This window comes from Pongo pygmaeus, chromosome 6 (assembly GCF_028885625.2).
Source record: "Pongo pygmaeus isolate AG05252 chromosome 6, NHGRI_mPonPyg2-v2.0_pri, whole genome shotgun sequence".
Lineage (NCBI taxonomy): Eukaryota > Metazoa > Chordata > Mammalia > Primates > Hominidae > Pongo > Pongo pygmaeus.
The window spans coordinates 150,260,302-150,284,896 of NC_072379.2; the positions used below are offsets into that span (position 1 = coordinate 150,260,302).

Sequence of the window (24,595 nt, forward strand, 5' to 3'; positions counted from 1 at the left end):
CTGAAATAAAGGGAAAACTGAAAAATCATACTGATCTCAGCAGGTTATTTAGAAGCTGGTCTGGGCCTTCAGTTTTTATATCTTGAATAGATCTGTGTGGCCCCTTCACACAACAGTGCCTGTCATATAGGACGCAATGACAGTTGGTGGGAAACGACATCGCGAAGACACGGCCTGAAAGAGGACCACATACGAGGAATTTCAGGCCCCAAGAGGGAATCAGCTGGCAGTAAATCCAGATGCTAGTCCAGTCCCAGGTCCTATTTCAGCTCACTACCAAATAGAACATTCGCATGCTTACAAAGCTATCACACGTTGCTCACGGGACACACCTAGAAAGCAGTTTCTAAGACACCTGAAGAAGTGCTGCTCCACCTGTGGTAGCCTCGAAGTGAGGACACCCTTGGTCCAGACCACACCCTGGCCTCACACACCCTTCTTTCAAATCACCACAGTGCACAGAAACAGTTCACCCTTTATTTTTGTCAGACCCTGGGTCACTTGGAGCTGGTGTACTTGGTGACAGCCTTGGTGCCCTCGGACACAGCGTGCTTGGCCAGCTCCCCAGGCAGCAGCAGACGCACGGCCGTCTGGACCTCTCGGGACGTCAGGGTGGTCCGGCCCGAGTACTGGGCCAGCCGGGCAGCCTCACACGCCAGCCGCTCAAACACGTCGTTTACAAACGAGTTCATGATGCTCATAGCCTTGGCAGAGATGCCGATGTCAGGGTGCACCTGGAGAGAGGGCAGCACCACTCGGTTAATGGAAGGGGCCAGGGGAGGGGGGGGGTCCTGCCTACACTGCAAGCCTCAGCCCTGAGCTGCGGGCTCTAGGAAGCCAGAGGCAGAAGGCAAGGAGGCTCCTCACCAGCCCCTTCCCAGAGGCCAACAGTCATGGAAATAGGGATTTGTGTTTTCTTTGTACTGCTATGGTATATCCAAGTTTTTTAAAAGAAGTTTTCAACTGCAAGAGGTAACATGATTAAGTTCCTTGTATGAGCACACAGAAGCATCTATATTTAACAAATGGGACCAGTTACACATGCATCTTGCTGGTTTCATTGATGCATTTGCATAGTGTTCCATGGTATGGATGTATCATACTTCCTATCACCATTTCTCTCTTCACGAACATTCAGGGTTTGGGTTTGGGGTGTTTTTTGTTGTTTTTTGCTATTAGATGGTGCTATGGTAAATGCCCATCTTTGAATCTTGTGTGAGCATAGGGAAGGTTATTTCCAGAGGCGGGACTGTAGTGTCAAAATGATTGTGCATGTAACTTGGTGGAGCACATAACCAGTGAGCATGTCCATGTGACACAGCCACAGCCCCAGACCAGGGGAGGAGTCCTGTTCTGCAGCTGTACTGTGAATCACTACGACCTCAAATACAGCCCTTTCCTCTGGGCCTCAGTTTCCTCTTCTGTCACACAAGCTTTTGAACTAAGTGATCTCTAGTAAAGCAAATGGGAGCTGATGGCAGTTCTAAAATGTGAGTAGGTAGACCTGGTCAGATGTGAAGTGGGAGAGAAGTGACTGTCCCACAACCTACATGGAGTCAGAGATGGAGACAGCACTAGAACCAGGAGGCTCTGTCCCATCCCCCCTCCCTGCTACCTCTGGTCTCCACTGCCAGCAGCAAATCTGCACCTGGCACAAGGCTGGTTCCGCCCAAACCCCCTCTGCTGTCAGCACACCCCGTTCTCCTTAGAGCTCTCACCCACATCAGGAGGTCGAGGGGTTGGCCCTCAGCAGCACTCTCCTCTGCGAGTCCAGGCCTGGTCCCACCCATCAGTTGGAATTTTTGCCCCTCAAAATCGGGCTAAGACACAGGGCTCAGTGATACCCACTCCTACCCCACTTTCTTCAGGGCACCAGAGTCTGTCCTCTGGTGCATCTCTTCAGCCAACCCATATCAGTGCTGGACCCACCCACCTCCGGTGGGGGGTCCACTTCTCTTCTCGGTCACCACCAACACACTTTGTATCATAATGTGTTTGGCACCTGACCACCTTCAGCCTGGCATAGAAAGTGTGGTCCTCTTGTCCTTTAATTATGTCCCACCTAATCATGTTATCTCATCATCGTTCCCGTAAACTTCTGGAGGGTGACAGGGAGCACGCTTTGTCTCCTATCACCGGTGCCCAAGATCCTGAGAGAGGTGGAGACCTCAGAAATCTGGTCCCGCCACCTCAAGAGGGGCCCAGCCTGCCTGAGCCACTTGCCCCAGTGCCAACACTAACCTCAGGGTCCCCGCTTCCAGCCAGTGCCCTTTCAAGGCGCTTTATGAGGGGATCCCTCACACACATCCTTGCTCTGCACTCACCTGCTTCAGCACCTTGTAGATATACATGGAGTAGGATTCCTTGCGCCGACAGCGCTTTTTGGACTTTTTGTTCCCAGAACTGCAACCCCCACGGCCCCCGGGCTGCTGCCGCTGTCCATACTCAACGCTCATCCTCCTGCTCCTCGAATAGCCCCCACCCACCCCCTCAGAGCTACTTTTTATCAAGTCAGCTGCCCCGCCAGGTGTGGCTGGGGACATGCACCTGGGAGAGTGGGGGGGTGGGAGGTAAGGGGCGTGACTCAATCCCAATCCAGAACATGCTCTGGGCTAACCTTGAAAAGAGACTAATTGTTCCTTCCTCTCCCACAAGTAATCCCTCTGAATTAAGAAACCCTTCATGGGGTCCCCTCCCCCACCCAACCACCTCCCAGTGTATTTACACACTTGTTTAAAGTTCAGGCAACTGCAGCCCACCTGCCTGTAATCACGGAGCACACAGGTGCCAGCACAGCTCAGAGTGCTGGAGACTCCAGAAGGAATGCAAGCTCCCTCCCCCACTGGGCCCCAGTGGAGCTGAAGAGACAAGACTGGTTCACATCAAACCACCAGAGAACGGTGAAGGGGCTAAAAGTGGTGGTACCCATGGTGAGGAGGGCTCGAGTAGCTAGAGGCCGCTTCTTGGCACAAATGGGTATATGAAGGGTATCCTTCATATCCCATTGTAGGATGTATCCTTGTAGGATGTATCCTTTAATTGGGAAGAATGAGAGAAAGAAACGGTGTGAAAGGTAGAGTGGAATCAGTGTGAGCGGAGTATGAGGCTTGGACTGAATGCAGATGAGCAAACGCCTGAGCCTGGACTAGATGCAGATAGCAGAAGCTCCCCAGGTGGTGAAGAGGCTGACAGGGAGGAAGACCACTGGAGGAGGTGAGAAGCAGAAAAGCAATAGGTGCTCACCAGAAAAGCAGACGTGGGGGTCTTGGGAGTTAGCAGTAAAGGGAAGAAAAGCCCATTGCAAAATGGAGAAAGTCAATTGTCTCACCTAGCACCTATGGGGGAACAAATATTTCAGGCCCTTGAATGCTGTGATTAAAGAAACCTGGAGCAATATGAAAGTTATAGGGGCTTGGGGGGAAAGAGGATGTTACAAATCGAGAGGTGGGAGAAGGGTTCCAAAGACCAGCATCACCTGCTGGCTGTGTTAAAGTGAGCAACCCCTCAATCAACTTACCTCTCCACCCAGCTCTGAACGGCTGGTCACATCCTACGTGCTAAGGTTTAAGAGAATTAACAGGCCATTTCTCAATCCAAAACAAGGCACTGCTAATTTTACAAATACGTATTTTGTGGACTTTTAAACCATTATTTAAATTACCAAGGTTGACATTTTTCTCGACAAATAAGCTGACTAGACTATTTCCATTCCTCCAGGTTCTGAAGATCTCCTGTCCTAGCATGGAGACTCTGGAGATCCTGAGACTACCTGGATTCTTAGCAATATCCAGCACTTCCTTATCGGGGCTCTGTCCCTCACTGTCCCCATTATCCCAGCAGCCCACTCTCCAGATGCCATTCTCCCCTGAACCAAGGCTCTGGACTCTCAGGACAGACTAACCTGGGCCATTTTGCTCCAGGCCCCACTTAAGGCATAAAGCAGTCAAGCCAGTACCCTCTGGGGTCAGAGGACTCCCGTCTGTCTCAGCTGCAGTGTCTCATGGGAGGCTCTTGTCCCTGTTGCCCAGGGCAGCTCCTGGACTTTGTGGCCATCTGAGAAGACCCTACTCATTTTTCAAGTGAGAGCACACCAATTCCACCTTTCTGGGCAGCTACTCACAAGAAATTTCCCTTTTTGAATACTTCTGTCTCCTATCTACATCACAATTTAGCATCTAATTTGTGTCCTGTATGGTTCTGTCTTACTGGCTTTCCAACAAGGGGGTTTAAACACCATCTGGGACAGTTGCTCCCGCCAGTCCTGGCTGTTATTATAATGAGTACTGAAAAATCATGGCTGTGTCTTCCCATAGGGATGGCTGATTTCAGAGGCAGAGTGATGAATCCACACCAGGAAGGATGGCCACTGGTGAAATGCTATTCAAGTTCAAAAGACCCAGATAAGGTATGCAGAGCCCTGGTCTGGAAGAGAATTCAACAGTGACGATGAAAACTTTGGCTGTGGACAGGTAAAAATACAAAATTTCCTGTATCCCAATAGGAAGAGAGGTTCACAGACGTTGGTGTGAAAACGCAAACTCCTGGCCATCTCTGCACCTCTCTCATTCTACCAAATGCGAATAATCAACAGGTCTGATGCTCAGCAATCTGAATTTTTTTATTTTTTTGAGATAGTGTCTCGGTCTGTCCTCAGGCTGGAGTGTAGTGGCACGCTCTGCTCACTACAGCCTCAACCTCCTGGGCTCAAGTGAGCCTCCTCTTTTCCAGAGCAGCGGGGACTGCAGGCACATGCCACCATGCCCGGTTCGTTTTATTATTATTTGTAGAGATGGGGTCTCCCTACTTTGCCCAGGCTGGTCTTGAACTTCTGGGCTCAATTGATTCTCCTACATTGGCCTCCCAAGGTGATGAGCTTACAGTCGGATTACAGGTGTGAGCCACTGTGCCTGGCCAGTCTGCATTTTTTTGAGACAGGGTTTTGCTCTGTCACCCAGGGTGGAATGCAGTGGTGCAATCTCAGCTCACTGCAACCTCCGCCTCCTGGGCTCAAGCGATCCATCCACCCTAGCCACCTGAGCAGGTGGGATTCCAGGCGCGTAAAGACGGGTTTCACCATGTTTCCCAGGCTGGTCTTGAACTCCTGAGCTCAAGTGATCCACCTGCATCAGCCTCCCAAAGCGCTGGGATTACAGGTGTGAGCCACTGCACCTGGCCTGCATTTTTAACAAGCAGCCCAACTGCTCTGCAGTTGGGGCAGAACCTCAGCTCACAATCAGAAAACCATGCTCTTGGACAGTGGTTCTCAAAATAGTCTCTAGACCAGCAACAACAGCATCACCTGGAAACTTGCTAGAAATGTTAACATTCTTGGTCTCCCCCAAAACCTATTGAACCAGAAACGCTGAGGAGAGATCTGGCAATCCGATCTCATGAGCCCTCCAGGTGATTCTGATTCATGTTAAAGTCTGTGAATCACAGGCCTGAGAAAAGGTACAATTTCAAATCAGAAGTAAAGGGATAAAGTTCTTCCAGCTCCTATGGACTAGTCTTCAGTTCCCATCCACACACTGATGCTGGATCCAGCTCCTGCTGAGGGCAGTGCATGTTCGCACTGCAGGGAGGAGAAGGCCCCAGAGACCCGAGAAGGAAGGTAGGGACCGTGGCTTCCTCTTTCTTTATTGGGCGCTTTGTAGATGTCACGCAGGTCTAAAAGTTACACTGCTAAATAATTATTTAAAAACTGACCAGGACGAAGGTCCTGGTCCAGAGCTCCAAACCAGAAGCAAAAAGGAATCGGGGCGGTGGGATGGGGGGGTACTCCTCCAACATCACCAAAACCCAGAAAACGAGGATCCTAAGCTCCTCCGCGGGCCAAATCCAGGGCTTGGGCCCTTGGGCTAACCCGCAGGTGCCTCTGACTGCATCACACTCAGAGTAAGATAACCAGCAAGGGGCTGGAGGGAACGGCCAGCCGAGTCCGGATATGGACAGATGTAACTGGAAGGAGGACAGGAAACAGACAGGTACTGTCCGGCTGTGGATAAGAGAGTGCAGCTAAGGCAGGTTGAGGGGCAGGGGAGAGGCTGGGGGAGCAGTATTGCAGCAATGCAGGAGTGTAGCCCCAGGGTCCTGTCCTGAGCGGCTGGTCAGGTTAGCAGCTGTTAGTTCCCAGATGGAGCTCCTGACCTGGGCCCAGGTAGAGGGCTCACACGTTGTGGGTCCTCTTGGTGAGCTGGGGCTCCTCATCCACCAGCTTGGACTTGAGGTGCTCCTTGTAAGCCAGGATGTCTCCAGGCCACTTGGTGATTGTCTGCTTCTCACAGACCCAAATTTCCTGTGCAACCTAGAAAGCAAAACCTAGACTTAATCCTGGGCTAGTCACTGTCCCTGCCTCTGCCCAGCAGACTGTCCTGAGGGGAGTCTAGGAAGAAAACTCCACCCCCCAAACCCATATCCAACTCACTGTCTCACTACTTCTAAGTTATTTGGGATGTTCTAACCCAAGGGTACCATCATCAGGTTTGGAGCCTTCCAAGCCAGGAACTGCTGTGTCACTCTTATTGTCAGCTCCCTGGCAGGGCCTAGATCTATTCAGAGGCTTCACTCTCAGCCTTCTTTTCTCCACCTCCCATCTTCCCCAGAGCTTCAGAGGAATGAGCAACAACTTTTTCTCAAATGACTATGGTAGCTGTCTAATCAAAATCCTCCTTAGAATACTATTTTTGGACTGAAGAATCTTGGGACAGTAGTAAAAGCACCCTGTTTTCTACCCAACTCTCTTTCCCATTTGGGCCCAAAATGCTAATAAGTTGGTTGACATCTCCACATAGCTACTGAAGAAATGAAGTGCTTCAGTTAAGACTTTCTAAGTAGCCCCAAAGAGGCATAAGAACTGGTCCTCACCACCTGTGTCTACACTCTGAGCCCCTTCTCTTAATTCAGTAGGCGGGTATTATGCACCCTCCACATGCCATGACTACCCTACCCAACCCCCTAGAAGCTCTCTGCTGTGCCTCACCCCCTGGCCAGGGCCTCACCTGCTGAATGAGTCTGAAGTCATGGCTGACCAGCATCATACCACCCTCAAACTCATTGATGGCATCTGCCAGGGCGTCGATGGTCTCGATATCCAGGTGATTGGTGGGTTCATCCAGAAAGAGCATGTGGGGGTTCTGCCAGGCCAGCCAGGCCAGACACACTCGGCACTTCTGCCCGTCTGACAAGTTCCGGATTGGGCTCACCTGAGTAGAACCATGACCTACATATAACTTGGCATTATCCCCGCCAAACAGCACAGCTCATCTCTCCCTCATTTCTCCCTGACTCCTCCATTAGCATCGCCATTTTATAAAAAGTGAGGCTCAGAGAGACCCACTAGTCTCTTGAGGCCTGAAAGAGACTCATCCAGAAACCTGAAGCCCTTGCCATTACTAAGCCCATACCTCTCGCTCTCTTGGCAATTAAATCTTAATGAATTGGATCCTTCCAGATCTAAATCCAGAAATTTGTTTTCTAGATTACAAGTTCCTTTGCCCTCAAGCACTATGGCACAAGGGCATGTCAGAGACTGGCACGCTATCTTTGCCCCCTCAAAATGCTCCATTACATAACAACCTAGAGTAAAGAAAAGGTAGTAGGTTCTTAGGGGAATCAAATGGAGGGGACTCTGGTTTGGACAGCTTCCAAACCTAGGCTGCCAGGACAGTATCCCCTGACCCACCCAGCCACAGTCTCCCAGCTATCTGGCACCCTCACCACACCCTCCTTTACTGACCTGTTGTTTCCCAGTGAGACCGTATCGCCCAATGATCTTCCTCATTTCTTCCTTCTCCTTGATCTCTGGGTAGCACTTCATCATGTACTCCAAAGGCGAGAGATCTAAGTCCAGCTGCTCTTGTAAATGCTACAGGACAAATGGAAGCCACCCGGGTGTGACTGGCATCCCGCTTCAAAATGAACCCTACTAGGTAACTTCCTATTTCTATCCCAGGCATCTGTTCTGGGTTCAAGAAGCAGGTAGGAGCCACCTAGGCTGGAATTCCTGCCAGGGGGTGGGGGCGGCTGGCTGGAACTCGGCTAGATACAGCCCATTCCTATACCCTGGGCAATTCCCCGGATCCCAACCCCAGGCCTGTACCTGATGGTAACGCCCTATCTTGACATGAGAGTGTTTTCGGATCATGCCATCTGTGGGTAGTAGCTAGGAAGAAAAAAGTAGAAACGTAAGCATGAAACAAAGGAAGCCCAGTTAGAAACAGACATAGGCAGAGCAGGCAAACAAACACATGTTCACACTGAACAAGACTCAACTTCCTAAAAAGAATACATCACCAACTCACACACTGCTATTCTGGCCACTCTAAAAATATTTAGGAAGATGTACTGAAGCAGATGTTCTCAAGAGGCAAAGATACAATTTAAGCAGTTATGAAATGTCTACTGCAGAACGCACTATGCTGTGTAACAAACGACTTGGATGTAGGTGCAACATACATTTTCTGAAATTAAAAACAGTTAAGTCCTCAAAGTTGTCACTGTCATCGATAGGTTCTTAGAAACAACCTATTTTAAAGTTTCACTTTAAGTGAAACAACATGTAACAAAACTAATTTTGCCACAGGCTAACTGATATAAATAAGAATTAGGTTCCTGCAGCATTTTTGGTCACAAAAAAAGATCACCAAACTTCTAAATAAAGATCCAAAAATTCTTTTTTTTAAGAGGGAGTCTCGCTCTGTCGCCCAGGCTGGAGCGCAGTGGTGAGATCTTGACTAACTGCAACCTCTCCGTCCCAGGCTCAAGAGATTCTGGAGTAGCTGGGATTACAGACACCAGCCACCACACCTGGCTAATTTTTTTGCATTTTTAGTAGAGACAGGGTTTCACCATGTAGCCAGGCTGGTCTCAAACTCCTGATCTCAAGTGATCTGCCTGCCTCGGCCTCCCAAAGCTCTGGGATTACAGGTGTGAGCCACGGCACCTGGCCAAAAAACCCAGTCACTGCTAATATTCAACATTAAAATACATGTGAGCTATACATACACTTAAGAAAGATTAATAAACAAGGTAAAATATTTACCCAATTTTTGGTGAATCAGTGAGTGATGGCAATTGTAAGAGTGGTGGGTTAAACCAAGGAATAAATGTTGCAAAGGGAAAACTGTAAGGAGCACCTCCTACCACCACGCAGTTCAAAAATAATCACAAATGTGGCTGGTTTGCTGACTGCATTTGTATGATTACCATAAACTTTATGAATTTTTCTTTTACAATATTTTATATTCATTCATTCTATCATTTTCCAACCTGCTTATTCAAGTTTAGGATCACGGGTAGCCGGAGCCCATCCCACAACCCAGGGAACAAGGCAAGAACCAGCCCTGAAGAGGACACCATTCCATTATAGGATGCACTCACACACACCCACACTCATTCAGACTGGAACCACTGAGACGTGCCAAGTAACCTGACAGGTGCAGCTTTGGAATGTGGGAAGAAACTGAAGTACCAGAGAAAACCCATGTAGATGTTAAAGGGAAAGTGCAAACTCCACAAAGACAGTGGCCCCAGCTGGGAATCATTTCTATTTTTCATCAATATTAATGAAACGACATTACTTGAGAGAATCTGCAGCATCCCTAAATGAACAGATGTTCCTATATTCTAAATGCGCTGATTGAAAATAGAAACATGGGCCAGGCGCAGTGGCTCACGCCTGTAAGCCCAGCACTTTGGGAGGCCGAGGTGGGCAGATCATGAGGTCAGGAGTTCAAGACCAGCCTAATGAACACGGTGAAACCCCATCTCTACTAAAATACAAAAAAATCAGCTGTGGCGCGTGCCTGTAATCCCAGCTACTTGGGAGGCTGAGGCAGGAGAATTGCTTGAACTCGGGGGATGAGGGTTGCAGTGAACTGAGATTGTACCACTGCACTCCAGCCTGGGTAACAGAGTGAGACTCCGCCTCAAAAAAAAAAAAAAAGAAAAGAAAATAGAAACGTGCTCAAACACATACATGTATTCACACACACACTCTAAAAGACTCCTCCCTACCTATCCCTGTCCCAGGAAAACAGCCCCCAGCCTCAGCACTGTCCAACCAGACATTCCCTCTCCTGTCTGCTGCTCCACCCCTCCAGATGGCTCACTCACCACCAGGGTACTCAGGCCCTCCCAAAGTAGTAGCCCCTGCATCACTCCCCTCTTCCTTAGCCATTGCAAGGCCTAATCTTAGAGGGATCCACGCCCACCTTGGCACCGTACCTCTCCAGTTAGCAGCTTCAGAAGAGTTGACTTCCCTGCTCCATTGGGCCCTACCAGAGCCACTCGTGTGTCAAGGTCAATTCCAAATTCTAGGTTATTGTAGATGCAAGGCTGAGGTGGGGATGAGAGACATATGGACACAAGGCTAGAACACGGATCTGCTCTGACCAGCAGACCAAGCCCACTGAATCCCCAGTCACCAAGAGAGGAGGAGGGGAGAGTAGCGGGAGGAAGCACTCATAGCAGACCCTGCCTCGCCCACTGCCTCCGCCCACCAACCCAGCTGAGTAGTCTTCTTTCCATATACACAAAGAAGGGCGCGCGAGCAGCCTTGGATGAGACACCTCAGCTGCCACACCTGAAAATCCCCCAGAGCACATGGGCTAGCAGGTGTGGTCAGCACAGAACAGGAGCGACTCCCATGAGCTGCCACTCACCCTAAGATACACCCCAGCCACCCATGCCCTGCCCTGAACTTACCCCATCTTTTGTATACTTGAAGCTCACATTTTGCACCATAATGACAGGTGGAGGGATCTTGCCACATGGTGGGAAATAAAATGACAGTGTCTAGGAAGAAAACAGGGCATTTATCAAGTTGCCTCCTTTCTTATCCACCTCACCTTAGGCCACCCAACCCCATCCAATCACACCCCACCTTATCGCTCACGACCCTCTCTGTCAGTCCTGATGCCATCATTTTCTGTAGCGTCTTCTCCTTGCTCTGGGCCTGCCGGGCCAGCTTGGCACTGCCATGACCAAACCTCGCAATGTAGTTCTAAAAGAGACCAAAGGGAGGTTGGAGTACCTGCAGGCGCTCAACAATTCATCTTCAATCCAGGGTAAAAATGGTGATCGTAACTTCTTCCCGACCTCCTCCATCACTCCCACTTCTCGAAATGCCCTCGTCCAAGCCCCCTGCTTGTTTCAGACAGGAGGCCATGAGCCTGACTCTGCAGTCTCCCTACCTTCATGTGTGCAATCTGATCTTGCTCCCAGTGAAACCTCTTCATCTGGTTCTCCTCCAGCTCTAGCCGCGTCTTCACATACTGATCATAATTACCCTGCATGGAAATGTGCCAGGTAAGGTGGGCAGCTTTAACCTGGGTTTCAATCCTGGATTCTCACTCAGAGTTTAGGGGGATGAGGGATGGCACTGACTTAGCCCTGGCTCTAAGGCTGTGCAGTAAGAAGAGAGGAAGTGCATTACAGAAGCATATCCTAACCTCAAATTGGAGTCTTTTCAATTCTATGCCCCTTGCTCAGCCCAGCCAGGGCCAGGCTCCAGCACAAATCCTTAGGTTAGCTAGAAAGACACCTGTGGCACTGGGAATAGTCCTGAAACTCATGGTCCTACAGATGTCACGAGGCTCAGAGCCTTCCAATACCACTTCCTATTCCTCCCCCGGCCCCTAGAGGCTGAAGCCCCACAAAAGACTACAAGAGCTGTCTCCAGAGGGGAAAACAGACCATTCAGATTTAGAAGCTGACAAACCCTGCATAAATGGACTACCATGGTTTCTATCTGCAAACAAAAACTGGACTCAAGCTAAATATCCATCAGAAAGGGCCTAACAAGTTATAGGATAAACACATAACGAAATACTGTGCAGTCACTGAAAAGACTGTGGTTGATTTATATATACTCACATGGAAAGCAGTCCAAAATATACTAAATTTAAAAAAGCAACCTACAGAATGATTATTAAAATTGTAACTGTGGCCAGGTGCAGTGGCTCACACCTGTAATCCCAGCACTTTGGGAGGCTGAGGTGGGTGGATCACTTGAGGCCAGGAGTTTGAGAGCAGCCTAGCCAACATGGCGAAACCCCATCTCTACTAAAAATATAAAAATTAGCCAGGTATGGTGGCATGTGCCTGTGGTCTCAGCTACTTGGGAGTCTGAGGTGGGAGGATCGCTTGAACTTGGGAGGCAGAAGTTGCAGTGAGCCAATATCACGCCACTGGACTCCAGCCTGGGTGACAGAGACAGACCCCATCTCAAGAAAAAAGAGGCCGGGTGCGGTGGCTCACGCCTATAATCCCAGCACTTTGGGAGGCCGAGGCAGGTGGATCACGAGGTCAAGAGAGGGAGACCATCCTGGCCAATATGGTGAAACCCCATCTCTACTAAAAATACAAAAATTAGCTAGGTGTGGTGGCACGCGCCTATAGTCCCAGCTACTCAGGAAGCCGAGGCAGAAGAGTCCCTTGAACCTGGGAGGCGGAGGCTGCAGTGGGCCCAGATTGTGCCACTGCACTCCAGACTGGCGACAAAGCAAGACTCCATCTCAAAAAAAAAAAAAAAAAAAAGCTGCAATTGTATAAAAAGAAAAAGATTATGTATATATAACATTTTCTACAAATGTGTGCAAGTATACATGAAGTTTCTAGAAGGCTATATTAAAAACTAATACTCCTATGACTATGAATGAAGAGAACATCAGTTGTTAATGTCTTACATGCTTTTTGAAATATAAAATGAAAAGGCAAGGCACAACAGTGGGCTATTGAGATCCTGACCCCCATTCTCCTGTGGTCATAGGAGGTGGGGTAAATGTATTGACTCTAGTGAAGCAGTTAAGAAGGCATTCAAGAAGGCAGAGGGAGGCCTGGTGTGGTGGCTCATGCCTGTTATCCCAGCACTTTGGGAGGCCGAGGCGGGCAGATCACCTGAAGTCAAGAGTTCAAGACCAGCCTGGCCAACATGGCAAAACCCCGTCTCTACTGAAAATACAAAAACTAGCCAGACGTAGTAGTGCATACCTGTAGTCTCAGCTACTCAGAAGGCTGAGGTACAAGAATCGCTTGAATTCAGGAAGTAGAGGTTGCAGTGAGCTGAGATCATAACAGCCTGGGTGACAGAATGAGATTCTGTTTCCAGAAAAAAAGAGGCAAGGCAGATGGAAGCAGGGCCTGCCTGGTCACTGTGAAAAGTCAACTTCTTTGCCACAAGGCAAACATACACCATGTGTGCACAGGCTGCCAATCCATGGCCTATGGCCTGAAAGCAATGACTTTGGGATTAAAATAAAACAGGTGGTAGGACTGCTTGTCCATATCTTTTTATAGCAATAGGTAGAAAGCAGCTAACAGGCAGGTCTGCCTTTTTTTTTTTTTTCTTTTTTTTTTCTTTTTTTGAGATGGAGTCTTGCTCTGTCACCCAGGCTGGAGTGCAGTGGTGTGATCTCAGCTCACTGCAACCTCTGCCTCCAGGGTTCAAGTGATTCTCCTGCCTCAGCTTCCCAAGTAGCTGGGACTACAGGCACCTGCCACCACGCCTGGCTAATTTTTTTGTATTTTTAGTAGAGACAGGTTTTCACCATATTGGCCAGGCTGGTCTCGAACTCCTGACCTCAAGTGACCCACCCACCTCGGCCTCCCAAAGTGCTGGGATTATAGGTATGAGCCACCACACCAGCCTTTTTTTTTTTTTTTTTTAAAGAGAATTTCACAGAATTGGTATGCACAGCGATTACCAGAAAGAAGCCGAGGCCCACTCACCGTATAATACTTCAGTTTCTTGTTGTGCATGTGAATGATGTTGGTACAGACACCATTCAGAAAATCCTGGGAATGGGAGACGAGGACCAAGATGCGCTTAAAACTGCAAAGCCAAAGAACCAATTAGTGAAGAGCTCAACCATGGGAGCTAGCTGACAACAGGTGAACTGAAAGTCAGGCCCATCTTTATCCCTAAGCACCTTTTAGATGTGTTGTCCAATTCCTGGCTGTCAGCAAGCACCTAAGCCACCACTGGACAATCTAACTGTAAGGGTATTTGGACGCCTTTCAGTGTGGTGAGACAGCCTGAGTTTTCTCAATCTTCTGATCTAATTTTCAACAGAATGGGGTGGAGATGGTAGTAACAGTGATAGTAAACAGAAACGTGTATGTACACAAATACACCCACGAATGTGTCCAAAACTGTGGGTGGGAAGAACTGGTACAGACACAATAAAAAACAAAATGCTTTACTTTTTGAAAGAAGGTACTAAGTCACTGTACCACTAAAAGCCTTCTTTTAAAATTGGTACAATATTCCAGCTTATTCAGTTCTTTAGCTGTAGGACCATGACCATATTGGCTATATTTTCCCTTGTCACTGCATCATGATCTTAGATGGAAGACCTCCTTTTTAGCTTTATACAATTAAGAAAAAAAAATGTCTTTAATTAAGATCTTGAATTTGAAATACGGACAAAACCAACAAGGATTTTTTTTTTTTTTTAAAGTTCATAAATTTCAAACTAAAGAAAAACAATCAAATAAAAAGGCCAGCCCTAAACAGCCCTAAAGGTGCTCACTGCTTGTCCAAGCAAGTGAACTCTGGCCTTCCTTCAGTTCCTTTCTCACCGCTCTAACATCAGTGCAGTTTCTGGGCATCCATTTTCTAGATTCTCCCTTTGGGAACTGCCCACTCACATCCCCCATTCCACCCTCTTACGTTTTCAGTTCTTCTTCCAACCACACGCAAGCATCTAGGTCCAGGTGGTTGGTAGGCTCATCCAGGAGCAGCATGAAAGGCCGAATAAAGAGGGCTCTGAAGGACAGTAAAGGAGACAGAAACACCTCAGAATTATAATGGATGTGACACAGGATGGGACAAACTTGCCTGCTACATGCAATTCTGAGTAGGCTCCTGGCTTGAGTTTTGAAATCAATTTTAGGCTCTATACCTCTGAGGGAAAAGGAGAAGTAGGACAGAAACAAGAGTTGAAGAGATTAAAGAGTAGAATACGGGGCTCAGAAGCATATAAGGACAGTTTGAGGCAAGGCTGTAGAAGTCTGTATGAGTTTATGAGCCTTGTGCACTGAAGTTGGAGACTACGGAGAAGACAAAAAAATACAGAAGAAATAAACTGCTAAAACAAATTAGACCTATCTGAAGGTCTGAAGATAGACCTATCTCGTGGGGTGGCCAGAGTCTAGCAAGGGATAGACTCTAAAGCTCTGGTTCCCAAACCAGAAATCTGTGTTTTTAAAAGCTCTTTGGGTGAACCGGAGGCAGCTAATCCTTGCTAGCATGTAGAACCACTGTGCTTATGTTCTAAGGCACATGCAGGCAACTTTCTAGAGCAGTATATCAAGTCTTATAAATTCCCTTCACACAGAATGATGGGGCAAGGAATTACCTATTTAGTGACTCTGGGGGGATTACTGGGGGAATGTTGGTCTACGGAAACTCACTTTGAGTCCAGGCCACAAGAGAGTAAGAACGACAGCTATCATAATAGCTGTCTAACATTTTATCTTTACAGCTGGAATTAGCAGGACTAGAGCACAAAAAGGGTGGAAAGGGAATCCTGGTGGGAGGACAGAAACAGACCTACTCCACCGTTTTACCTAGGACTACCCCTAGGATCTCTAAACTCTGTGCTGGGTGCAAAGAATCCAACAGAAAACTGAGTCACTCTACCACTTCAGCCAGGAAGCTCTCTCTCTAGCCCATACACAACAACCCCCTCCACACTGCAGATGTCCATGTCTCATTTGACACTTCCCACTGACTCCTGTACCAAACAGTTCCACTGAAGTGAACACTAAACTCTGGAGAGATGGGGGAGTTATGGGGTAGGGAAGGAGGGAGGGACTCACCTGGCAAGGGCAACCCTCATCCTCCAGCCCCCACTGAAGTCTTTTAGCTTCTTGCGCTGCATGGCAGGTGTGAAACCCAGTCCATGTAAGATCCGCGAGGCCCTCATCTCTGCCTTGTCAGCATCCAGCTCCTCCAGGCGCTCGTAGAGCTCCATGAGCTTCTCACACTCCGCTGTGGACAGTGTATGGTCATGAGGCTCCTGGGGGCCTTTCTGGGAGGACGCCCACCCCTATGCCCAGGTCTGGAGCCCTACCATCCTCATGAGCCAGCCGCTCTGCCTCTTTCTCCAGCATGGCCCGCTCTGTGTCGACTTCCATCACACAATGCAAGGGTGTCTTGTCACTAGGAGGCATCTCTCGAGTCAGATGGTAGATGTCGATGTGCTCAGGGATGGGCACTTCACGCTTCCCAATAGCAGAGAGCAGCATGGACTTTCCTGAGAGGGGAGAGCAGCAGACGCTTGGTACAGTGAACTTCCCCTATCCCTCTTCACCACTAGTTCTTCCACCCCAGCCAAACTGGGACCTCATCCATTTTTTTTTTTTTTTTGAGGACCTTTCTTCCCTTCATTCGTTCAAATCTTGCCAGCCCCCATCCTTGGGATTCCTTTCTAACTTTCCTCCAATTCTTGCCCCATCCCTTCTCTGAAGCTTTTCTCACTTACCACAGCTTCACACGCCCCTGACCAACTTCTCCAGCACCTGCTGTAACTATTCATGTGGTACAGGGTGGACGCACCCTAATCTGAAAATCCAAAATGCTCCAAAATCCAAAATCTTTTAAGCACTCACATGATGCTTAAAGGAAATGCTCATTGGAGGATTTCAGGTTTTTGGATTAGGGATGCTCAGCCGGTAAGTATAATGCAAATATTCCAAGATCCGAAACACTTCTGGTTCCAAGCATTTCAGATAAGGGATACTCAACCTGTACATAACACATACTGCTCTGCGTTGCTAGATCCTTTCCCCTGGACATAATCTGGTCTCCCACCCATATTCTAAATGCTTTGTTCTGAACACAGTTGATGCTAAATACTTGCAAGTGACAGATGAGCTAAGGAGAGATACCTCCCACCTCCCCTTCCACGGGCCTCACCAATTCCATTTAAACCAATGAGGCCATAACGACGGCCTGAGTTTAATTCCAGTTTGGTGTCACTGAGCAGCTCTTGACCATGAAAGGTGAGTGAGAGGTTGATAATGTGAACATCAGTACTGTTGGGGTGAGAGGCCAGGACGCCAGTGACAGCTCGAGCAGCAGCTTTCTTCATCTCAAAGTCCTCTAGCTCCTTGGTCAGCAAATCTACTTCTGGGGATAGAAAAGCAGTTTGGGAAGATGGCTGTGAGACAGACTCGGCTCTCCACAAAGGTGAACATCCCGAAGGACCGGGCTCCGATCCTGCTGAGCACTCATGTTTCCCAAACTTTACAGAGTGCACAATGACAGAGCTGCCCCGACACCCTGCTTGCTTGGACACCGTCCTTTTAATTATAACCTCTCTTGTCCTTGTTTTGTCCTCTCATATCTGCTTACTTACACTCATCATTCCTAACTTCTGTCCTCCACTACTGTGGCCAGGAATAAGACTTCCCCACAGCCTGACTTTACTGCTCCTTCTAATCGCTTTCTAACTCTCCCTTTTCTGAATGCCTATCTGTTACAATTTGCATGAATAATTCTCCCTTCCTCTTCAAACATTTACTTAGTGTCTATCCGAGAAGCAAGTCATAAAAAAAACCCAAGACAGGGTCCTTGCACTCAAAGATGAAACAATTTAGACAAAGAAACAGGAGATACAACATAAAAAGGTAAGTAACACTAAAAGACAGCAAAAGGGTATAGAGAATGGAAATACTGTGGTCAGGTTTGACTGAGAGACACTTCACTATCTTGAGCTAGGCCTTGACAGAAGTGTCAAATGTAGCTAGCAAAAACATGATGGTATTATAATTCAGTGTGTGAAAGGACAGAGATGTGGTGACTATCCAAGAGAGAATAAATAGTCTGGATGGAGCAGAAGGCTGCTTAGGGAGTTTTCAGGGGGCAGGGAAGAGGGCTGGGATTGGACTGCCAAGGGCCTGGAACAGTCTTTACCGCATATTGCCATGTTTCCCAGTCTAGACGGTAAGTTTTTGGAGGGAAGACTATAGTGTAGTGCCTCAGTGTGTAGCACCATGTCTAGCACTTGAGAAATAACAAATATTTCCCAAAATATAAATAACAGAAAGGGAGCTCTCTCCCAGGAAAAACTCCGTCAAACAACTCATAAGTTACTCTCTTGTAGGTAGAGCCACTACCCCTGTGAGAGGACAAGCTTATTGTAGAATGTAGCAAAGAACCTGGCACAGTGGCCACCATGCATAGAAATGGAAACTGAGAAAGGGGCAGGGAACTGACCCCCTCCTCACAGTCTAATAGAGCAGCAAGGCAGCTCAGCAACTCACATCCGCTTGCCACTGAGTATGTGAGAACCTCGTCTTCGGCTTCCTTGCTCAATGACAGGGTGGCACCAATTCCAACTCTACTGATTTGATTCATCATGACAAATTGCACGACACCAGATACGTTCTCCACTGCCCCCAGCATCAAGATTCCAACTCTGGCTGGGGCATGCATTAAGTCTTAGCAACCATCCCCAACTCACCCCTCCCTCAATTCACCTGGGGTCTCTCTGCCATTGGCCTCATTCTTCTCTGCCACCTGTGGTTCTGTGACAATATCTCCATTTTCTTCATGTCCTTTTCTGGGCCGCTGTCGAGCTTTGGCAGCCTCCTTCTTTTTGGCTGCCTTCTTTTTGGCCAGGTCGGAGGGCATGATGATGACCCACAGGGGTAGGTTACTGTTGTTTCAGGGAGCCTGAAGGAAGGCAAACAGATACCCCCAAACTCTAAACTTACTAGTAAGAATGCCTGGGCCCTGCTCCATCCCTCTCCGGAAGCTTCCTATCAATATCAAGCCTGATGCCCTGGCCTGCCCCTGCCTCGTCTGTCCCAACTTGGTCAGGGTCTCTCAAACCAATGCCGATTCTCAGCGGCTCTTCTAATCTTAACATCTCTTCCCACAGGCACCAGTCCCCCACGGACTGCCTCACTTTGGAAACGCTCCTTCTTTCAGGGCCTCCGGCTGGGGACCAGGTTCTGCCCCTCAGCGGAAGTCCCCGTCTCCGGTTTCCCTACAACTTGGCGCTCCGCACTCAGCTAGCCGCCTCACTTTCCGGGCTTCTTCCTCCCGTCCGTCTCGGGCCTCTTCTCGGTCGTCCCTCTCCACATCACCCGGCCGTCGAGCCCAGCCTCTTGCCGGGACGCACTCGTCCTCGCCCGCGTGAGTCCCCTCCGAGTCTCCACGCTCGTCACCCCCGGGTCCTCCCCCACCCCGCTCGTCAGCTTCTCTCCCTTAGCCCTGTTTTCCCCCTCGCAGAGCCCTCCATCCAAATGCCTTCCCTGCTTCCTCTTCTAATTCTCTTTCCCCCTCACCGGCGGGCACCCTCTCCCTACAGCGCCCCTTCCCCTAACTCACTGGGCCTCGCTGCTCGGCCTCTGTCGCAACAGAGCTGCTCCTCAGGCTCCTCCGCGTGCGGCCGGCTCACCAGCCAATCACGGCCTCGGGTGGTTCTCGGCGCGCCGCCGCGCTGCCTCCTGGGAAGTATAGTCCTCAAGTTGCAGCGGCCAAGAGTGAGACCCGCCTTGAGGACTACCATGTATCCCAGAGACCTCGCGGGGCCGCGTGACGCCATCAGGATGCGCGAGACTCGGGGAGTGGGGCGGGATTAGAGTCCAAGAGCTCTCTGCTAGCTGGCCCACTTCGGGCGCTGGAAACTGCAAATCCCAGATTGCTCGTCGGATAAACCGGCTGAGCTTTCCAGGCTTTACCCCACCTCTCGAAAATCCATTGAGCTGTTGTGGAGTTAGTTTTTAGAGCTACCTAACCGACTCAGGCAGCAGGGCGTGCAACTACACTTCCCAGCTTGCCTTAGCGGGAGTAGGTCGAAACAATGGGAGAGGAGAGGTGGGAGCGTGAGGGGAGGACTAAAATGAACGGGGCGCTGGGCAGGGGTTCCAGAAAGCGGGTCATCGCTGCGAAGATGTTGCCAACGGAATTCCTTCACGAAAGAAAGCGCCTTGGTTTCATGAAACCTTAATTTTAGAGGCTGGTTCATTGTTAAACTTTTAGAAGGTGCCAGACGTTGTTCTGGAACCTCGGCCGCTTAGCCTCCCCACTCCCGAATTGTTAGGTTTCCACTGAAGCCATGCAAGTTTGGTGGAAAGAGCCCTGAGATAAAAAGGCCCCTTGGCCGAGATTTGTTTTATTATTAGTTAGCTATGCTACTAGGCCCGTTACTTTCCCTTTGAGTCTCACTGTTTAAAATCTCTCACATGACATTTTGGGCTGGATGGTTTAAAAATAAATAAAATATTTCACGGACTTCACATTACCTACATTGTAAACTCCAAATGTTTAGCCTCAAGTACAAGGCAGGCCCTTTGTGATCTTTGTTACTTCTCCACGCTCCTGTGCAGCAGGAGCCTCACCATCAGTGACATTTGGGGAAGCAAAGGAAGCTATTGCTCCCTGTGAGCATATTCTCCAAATGTGGCACCTTTTCGCCCACAGTCCGTGACTCAAACAATGAGAACTAGTTTTTCTTCTCAAACTCATACTTCAGTAGAACTTACCTACTTAAATAGTTCGGAGATTAACCATGCTATTTTACACCTGCATGCCTTTGAACATACATTTTCCTAGAATATCCTCCACCAACGAAGTGCCTACTGTCAGGCTCAGATATATGTGCTGGAGTTGCAATGGTGCAAAGTCACTCCGTGACCTCAGGGAGCTCATAATAAAGAAGGAACATGTGAAAAGTAAACAAGCTGGGTGTGGTGGCTCACACCTGTAATCCAAGCACTTTGGAAGGCCCTGGTGGGAGGATCATTTCAGCCCAGGAGTTCAAGGCTGCAGTGAGCTATAATCAAACCACTGTACTCCAGACTGGGTGACACAACTAGACCCTGTCTCTAAAAAACCAAAAACAAAACAAAACAAAACAAAAACCAGACCTTGACACCATGACATTAAGTGCCCTAAAAGAAGAGACTTTCGTGTGTTGCTGGGGTACCTAGGTGGAGACCTCACTTGGCATAGCATAATTAAGAGCATAACCTCAGTTCTACGCTTCACTGTGTGGCCTTGGGCAAAGTACACGTTCTCCTCTGTAAAATGGGAATGATAGTTAGAAAAAGAATACAGTTAAATGACTGCAAAGCCCTTCTGTATGAAGCAAAAGAGTTATTTATGGGCCAGGCGCCGTGTCTGACGCCTGTAATCCCAGCACTTTGGGAGGCCGAGGCTGGCGGATCACAAGATCAGGAGACCAAGACCATCCTGGCTAACACGGTGAAACCCCGTCTCTACTAAAAATACAAAAAATTAGCCAGGTGTGATGGCGGGCGCCTGTAGTCCCAGCTACTTGGGAGGCTGAGGCAGGAGAATGTCGTGAACCTGGGAAGCGGAACTTGGAGTGAGCCGAGATCGTGCCACTGCACTCCAGCCTGGGCAACAGAGCGAGACTCCGTTTCAAAAAAAAAAAAAAAAAGAGTTATTTATGATTGTGGATCACATAAAAAGCACTCATTTGGCTGGTTGTGGTGGCTCATGACTGTATTCCCAGCACTTTGGGAGGCAGAGGCAGGTAGATCTTTTGAGCTCAGGAGTTCAAGACCAGCGTTGGCAACATGGCGAAGCCCTATCTCTATAAAAAAAATATAAAAATTAGCCGGGCGTGGTAGCGCATACCTGCGGTCCCAGTTACCCAGAAGGTCAAGGCTGCAGCAAGCTGAGATCGTACCACTGCACTCCAACCTGGGCGACAGAGCAAGACCCTGTCTCAAAAAACAAAACACAACAAAGAAACACAGATTCAAGTGCCTGTGCCTCCTGGGAGAAATATGCTTCTCCTTTCCCAGCCTCGTTTAAAAATGTGTGGTTACAGATAACAATATTTATTATGCTCTTTCATTTATGCCATCACATTAACCTCCCCACCCCCAACAAACTCTGAGGTGAGGATTATTACCATGTTACAGATTAGGAAACTAAGGTGACAAGCAGCTCTGGGCAGCTTTGTTGCCTAGGCTGGATGGAGTTCAGTGGCATGATCATGGCTCACTGCAACCTCAACCTCCTGGGCTCAAGCGATCCTCCCACGTTGGCCTCCCAAGTAGCTGGGACCACAGGCAAGCAGCACCATGCCTGGCTAATTTTTGTGGTTTTTTTTTTTCAGAGATGAGGTTTTGCCATGTTGCCCAGGCTGGTCTGGAACTCCTGGGTTCAAACGATCTGCCCACTTTGGCTTCCCAAAGTGCTGGGATTACAATTCCAGGCATAAGCCACTGCACCTGGCTACAGTTTTTAAATTTTACATAGAGATGGTGTCTTCCTATGTTGCCCAGGCTGGTCTCAAACTCCTGGGCTCAAGAGATCCTCCTGCCTCGACCTTCTGAAATGCTGGTATTACAGGTGTGAGCCACCATCCCTCCCCCTGCCCACCCCGCCCTGGGTTTAGCCAGAGAAAAGAACTCGGGATGAGGGGAGAAGAAATAGGGAAAGAGAAATGGGAAAATGGGGGAGAAAAGGAGGTGAATAAAGAGAGAGGAGAAAGGGACTGGCTAAATTTGAAAAAATCACAGAAGGTCAGTGCTGGAAACAAGAACATTTGGCTTAGACTCTGTTTAAATTATGAAGAAACGGAGACCCAAGGAAGGAAATGTCTCTCTTGGAGAATTATCTAGGAACTTAGTAACTGAAAAGGATCTGGACCTGCACTGTTCAATATGGTAGCCTCCGGTCATATGTGGCTATGGAGCACTTGAAATGTGGCTAGTCTGAATTGAGATTTGCTGTTAAGTGTAAAATACACATCAGATTTCAAATATTCCATATGAAAAAAAGAATGTAAAGTATCTCATCAATAATTTTTCATATTGACTACATGTTGAAATGATTGGGATATATCTAATAATACAATAAAATATTAAAATTAATTTTACCTTTTTAACTCTAAAAATGTGGTTACTAAAAAATTTTAAACAACATATATGGCTCACATTTGTGGCTTGCACTAGATTTCTACTGGAGAGCGCTGGTCTAGAAATCTTCTGACCTTGAGCTAAGTGTCTCTGCTGTTTCCCAGAGTCTCTTCCAACAAGTCATTTACCACCTATCACGTGCCAGCTGATGAGAACAGATTCAGTTGCAGTCTAAGGATGAGACTAAAACAGGGATAACAGGTGCTGGTAGGCAATATATCGGTGAGTTCTATCTTATATACTCCTAGAATGGTATCTATAAGATATACATACAAGATATTCTTGAGTGGTTCTTAACTTTACCAGCCCCAATGTTCCATTTTAATAACATTTTTATAACTCCCCATTTACTATTGTGAAATGAAGTTTATAGATAGTATAGCCTAACTACATACATAATTTCAAAAAAATTATAGTGTCTGAATCAAAGCAGAAAGAATAAAAGGAAATCCTTTATAATAAGATAATACTTTTCAGTATGTTAGAAAGCATAATTAGTCAGATACTAGTAGTTATGCATAGGAGCACCTTGAATGTGACAGTGCAAATGCAGACTGAACGCTATGAATAACACTGCTATCAGTGACCCAGTTATCCAAAATGGTGAGTAACTCCTAATAAATTCCTGAACACAACAAAGTATAATCTTCTTTCTGTTAACATCGTGGTTACATTCCTTAAAAATTCAGCACATTTTACACCCCTACAAGATTACTTTGTTTTTTGTATATAAGACACAGGCACATCAGATGATTATAACCAGTTTTTTTTTTAACCTATATGAATATTCAGTAGGACATGTGAAAGCTGTGTGGGATCAGGACAGTTTTCTTGTGTGATACCATCTTGCAATGTGCAAGACACGGAGCCTCCTTGGCTCCTCTCCCCCACTCATTTGACAACAAAATTGCCCCGAACATTTCCAAATTGCTCCTTAGGGAGGGTGCCATTCTGGTTGGGGAACCACTGTGGTGGTCTGAATGCCCTACCTGTTCCCTATTCCCCAGCCTTACCTTGGGCTGTTTTCCCCTCACCAGGCTCTAAGACGCCCTGGGCCTTCCCAGTTCTTCTCCAAGCCAATCTCTTTCCTCTCTCAGGACATTCTGGTGCTCTTTTCTTTGCCTGGAAAACTGTCCACTTCATGTCTGGATAACTCTTCCTGAACCTTTGGATCTCACCATTGCCAAATTCCCAGTCTAATTTAATACTTTCTGTTTAGTTTTTCCACAGGACTCTGTGCTTTTCTGCAATGGTACTTATCACAGACTGGGATTTCTACCTGTTTTATTCTTGCTATGTCAAGCGTGTTTATTACCTGTCTCCCTCAACTTTCAGTTCCCTGAGAGCAGGGACCATGCCCATCTCGTCCACCGCTTGTTTACCCAGCACTACGAAGATGCCCGGAACTTAGCATCCTTAGATGAACGTACGTGCCTGGCAAACAACAAACACTTCTTAGGCAACTGAAAGGCTGATGGGATTCCCCAGCCAATTGGGAGAAAAGCGCTCTCGAGGGTGGGGGTATGCTTTTTCCAGGGCAGATGGGGTTCAGCCCAAGTTACGGGGCAGCTTTGGTCCACTCTGGATTTGCCTGGATTCGCGTATGTGGGGGCGAACGCGTCTTATCGGGGGGCCAGGCAGCCCGGATCCCAGCCGAGGAGGTGCGCGGTGCAGGGAAGCCGTG

General features: G+C 48.1%; 2 protein-coding genes across 5 annotated transcripts; both read right to left on the reverse strand.

The window, feature by feature from the left end:
* Positions 1-463: 463 nt before the first annotated feature.
* LOC129040136 (histone H2B type 2-K1) lies at positions 464-3,624 on the reverse strand. The gene is made up of 2 exons (XM_054494102.2): positions 2,325-3,624; positions 464-734 (listed from the first exon to the last, which is right to left on the reverse strand). Exons 1-2 carry the CDS (start codon positions 2,541-2,543, stop codon positions 498-500), a joined length of 456 nt encoding a protein of 151 aa, XP_054350077.2. The 5' UTR covers positions 2,544-3,624; the 3' UTR covers positions 464-497.
* ABCF2 (ATP binding cassette subfamily F member 2) lies at positions 599-20,090 on the reverse strand. 4 transcript variants are annotated; one of them, XM_054494096.2, is made up of 16 exons: positions 19,343-20,090; positions 18,487-18,682; positions 16,922-17,134; positions 16,077-16,259; positions 15,823-15,994; positions 14,672-14,767; positions 13,729-13,831; positions 11,193-11,288; positions 10,883-11,002; positions 10,705-10,794; positions 10,225-10,335; positions 8,099-8,161; positions 7,736-7,864; positions 6,999-7,202; positions 6,148-6,304; positions 599-734 (listed from the first exon to the last, which is right to left on the reverse strand). In XM_054494096.2, exons 2-15 carry the CDS (start codon positions 18,638-18,640, stop codon positions 6,167-6,169), a joined length of 1,872 nt encoding a protein of 623 aa, XP_054350071.1. In that variant the 5' UTR covers positions 18,641-18,682; positions 19,343-20,090; the 3' UTR covers positions 599-734; positions 6,148-6,166. The 4 variants fall into 4 exon arrangements, with proteins under 4 accessions (XP_054350071.1, XP_063524055.1, XP_054350072.1 ...); XM_063667985.1 differs by lacking the exon at positions 599-734 and having other exon boundaries at positions 4,598-6,304; XM_054494097.2 differs by lacking the exon at positions 599-734 and having other exon boundaries at positions 4,598-6,304; positions 19,037-19,359.
* Between the last annotated feature and the right edge of the window lie 4,505 nt (positions 20,091-24,595).

Coding starts and splice junctions, on each gene's coding strand:
- LOC129040136 (XM_054494102.2), bottom strand. CDS start 2,543: ATGTCCCCAGCCACACCTGGCGGGGCAGCTGACTTGATAAAAAGTAGC. Junction 735..2,324: donor TCTACAAGGTGCTGAAGCAG/GTGAGTGCAGAG, acceptor CCCTCTCTCCAG/GTGCACCCTGACATCGGCAT.
- ABCF2 (XM_054494096.2), bottom strand. CDS start 18,640: ATGCCCTCCGACCTGGCCAAAAAGAAGGCAGCCAAAAAGAAGGAGGCT. Junction 13,832..14,671: donor TTGGAAGAAGAACTGAAAAC/GTAAGAGGGTGG, acceptor TTGGCTTTGCAG/TTTTAAGCGCATCTTGGTCC. Junction 7,865..8,098: donor AGATAGGGCGTTACCATCAG/GTACAGGCCTGG, acceptor TTTGTCCTGTAG/CATTTACAAGAGCAGCTGGA.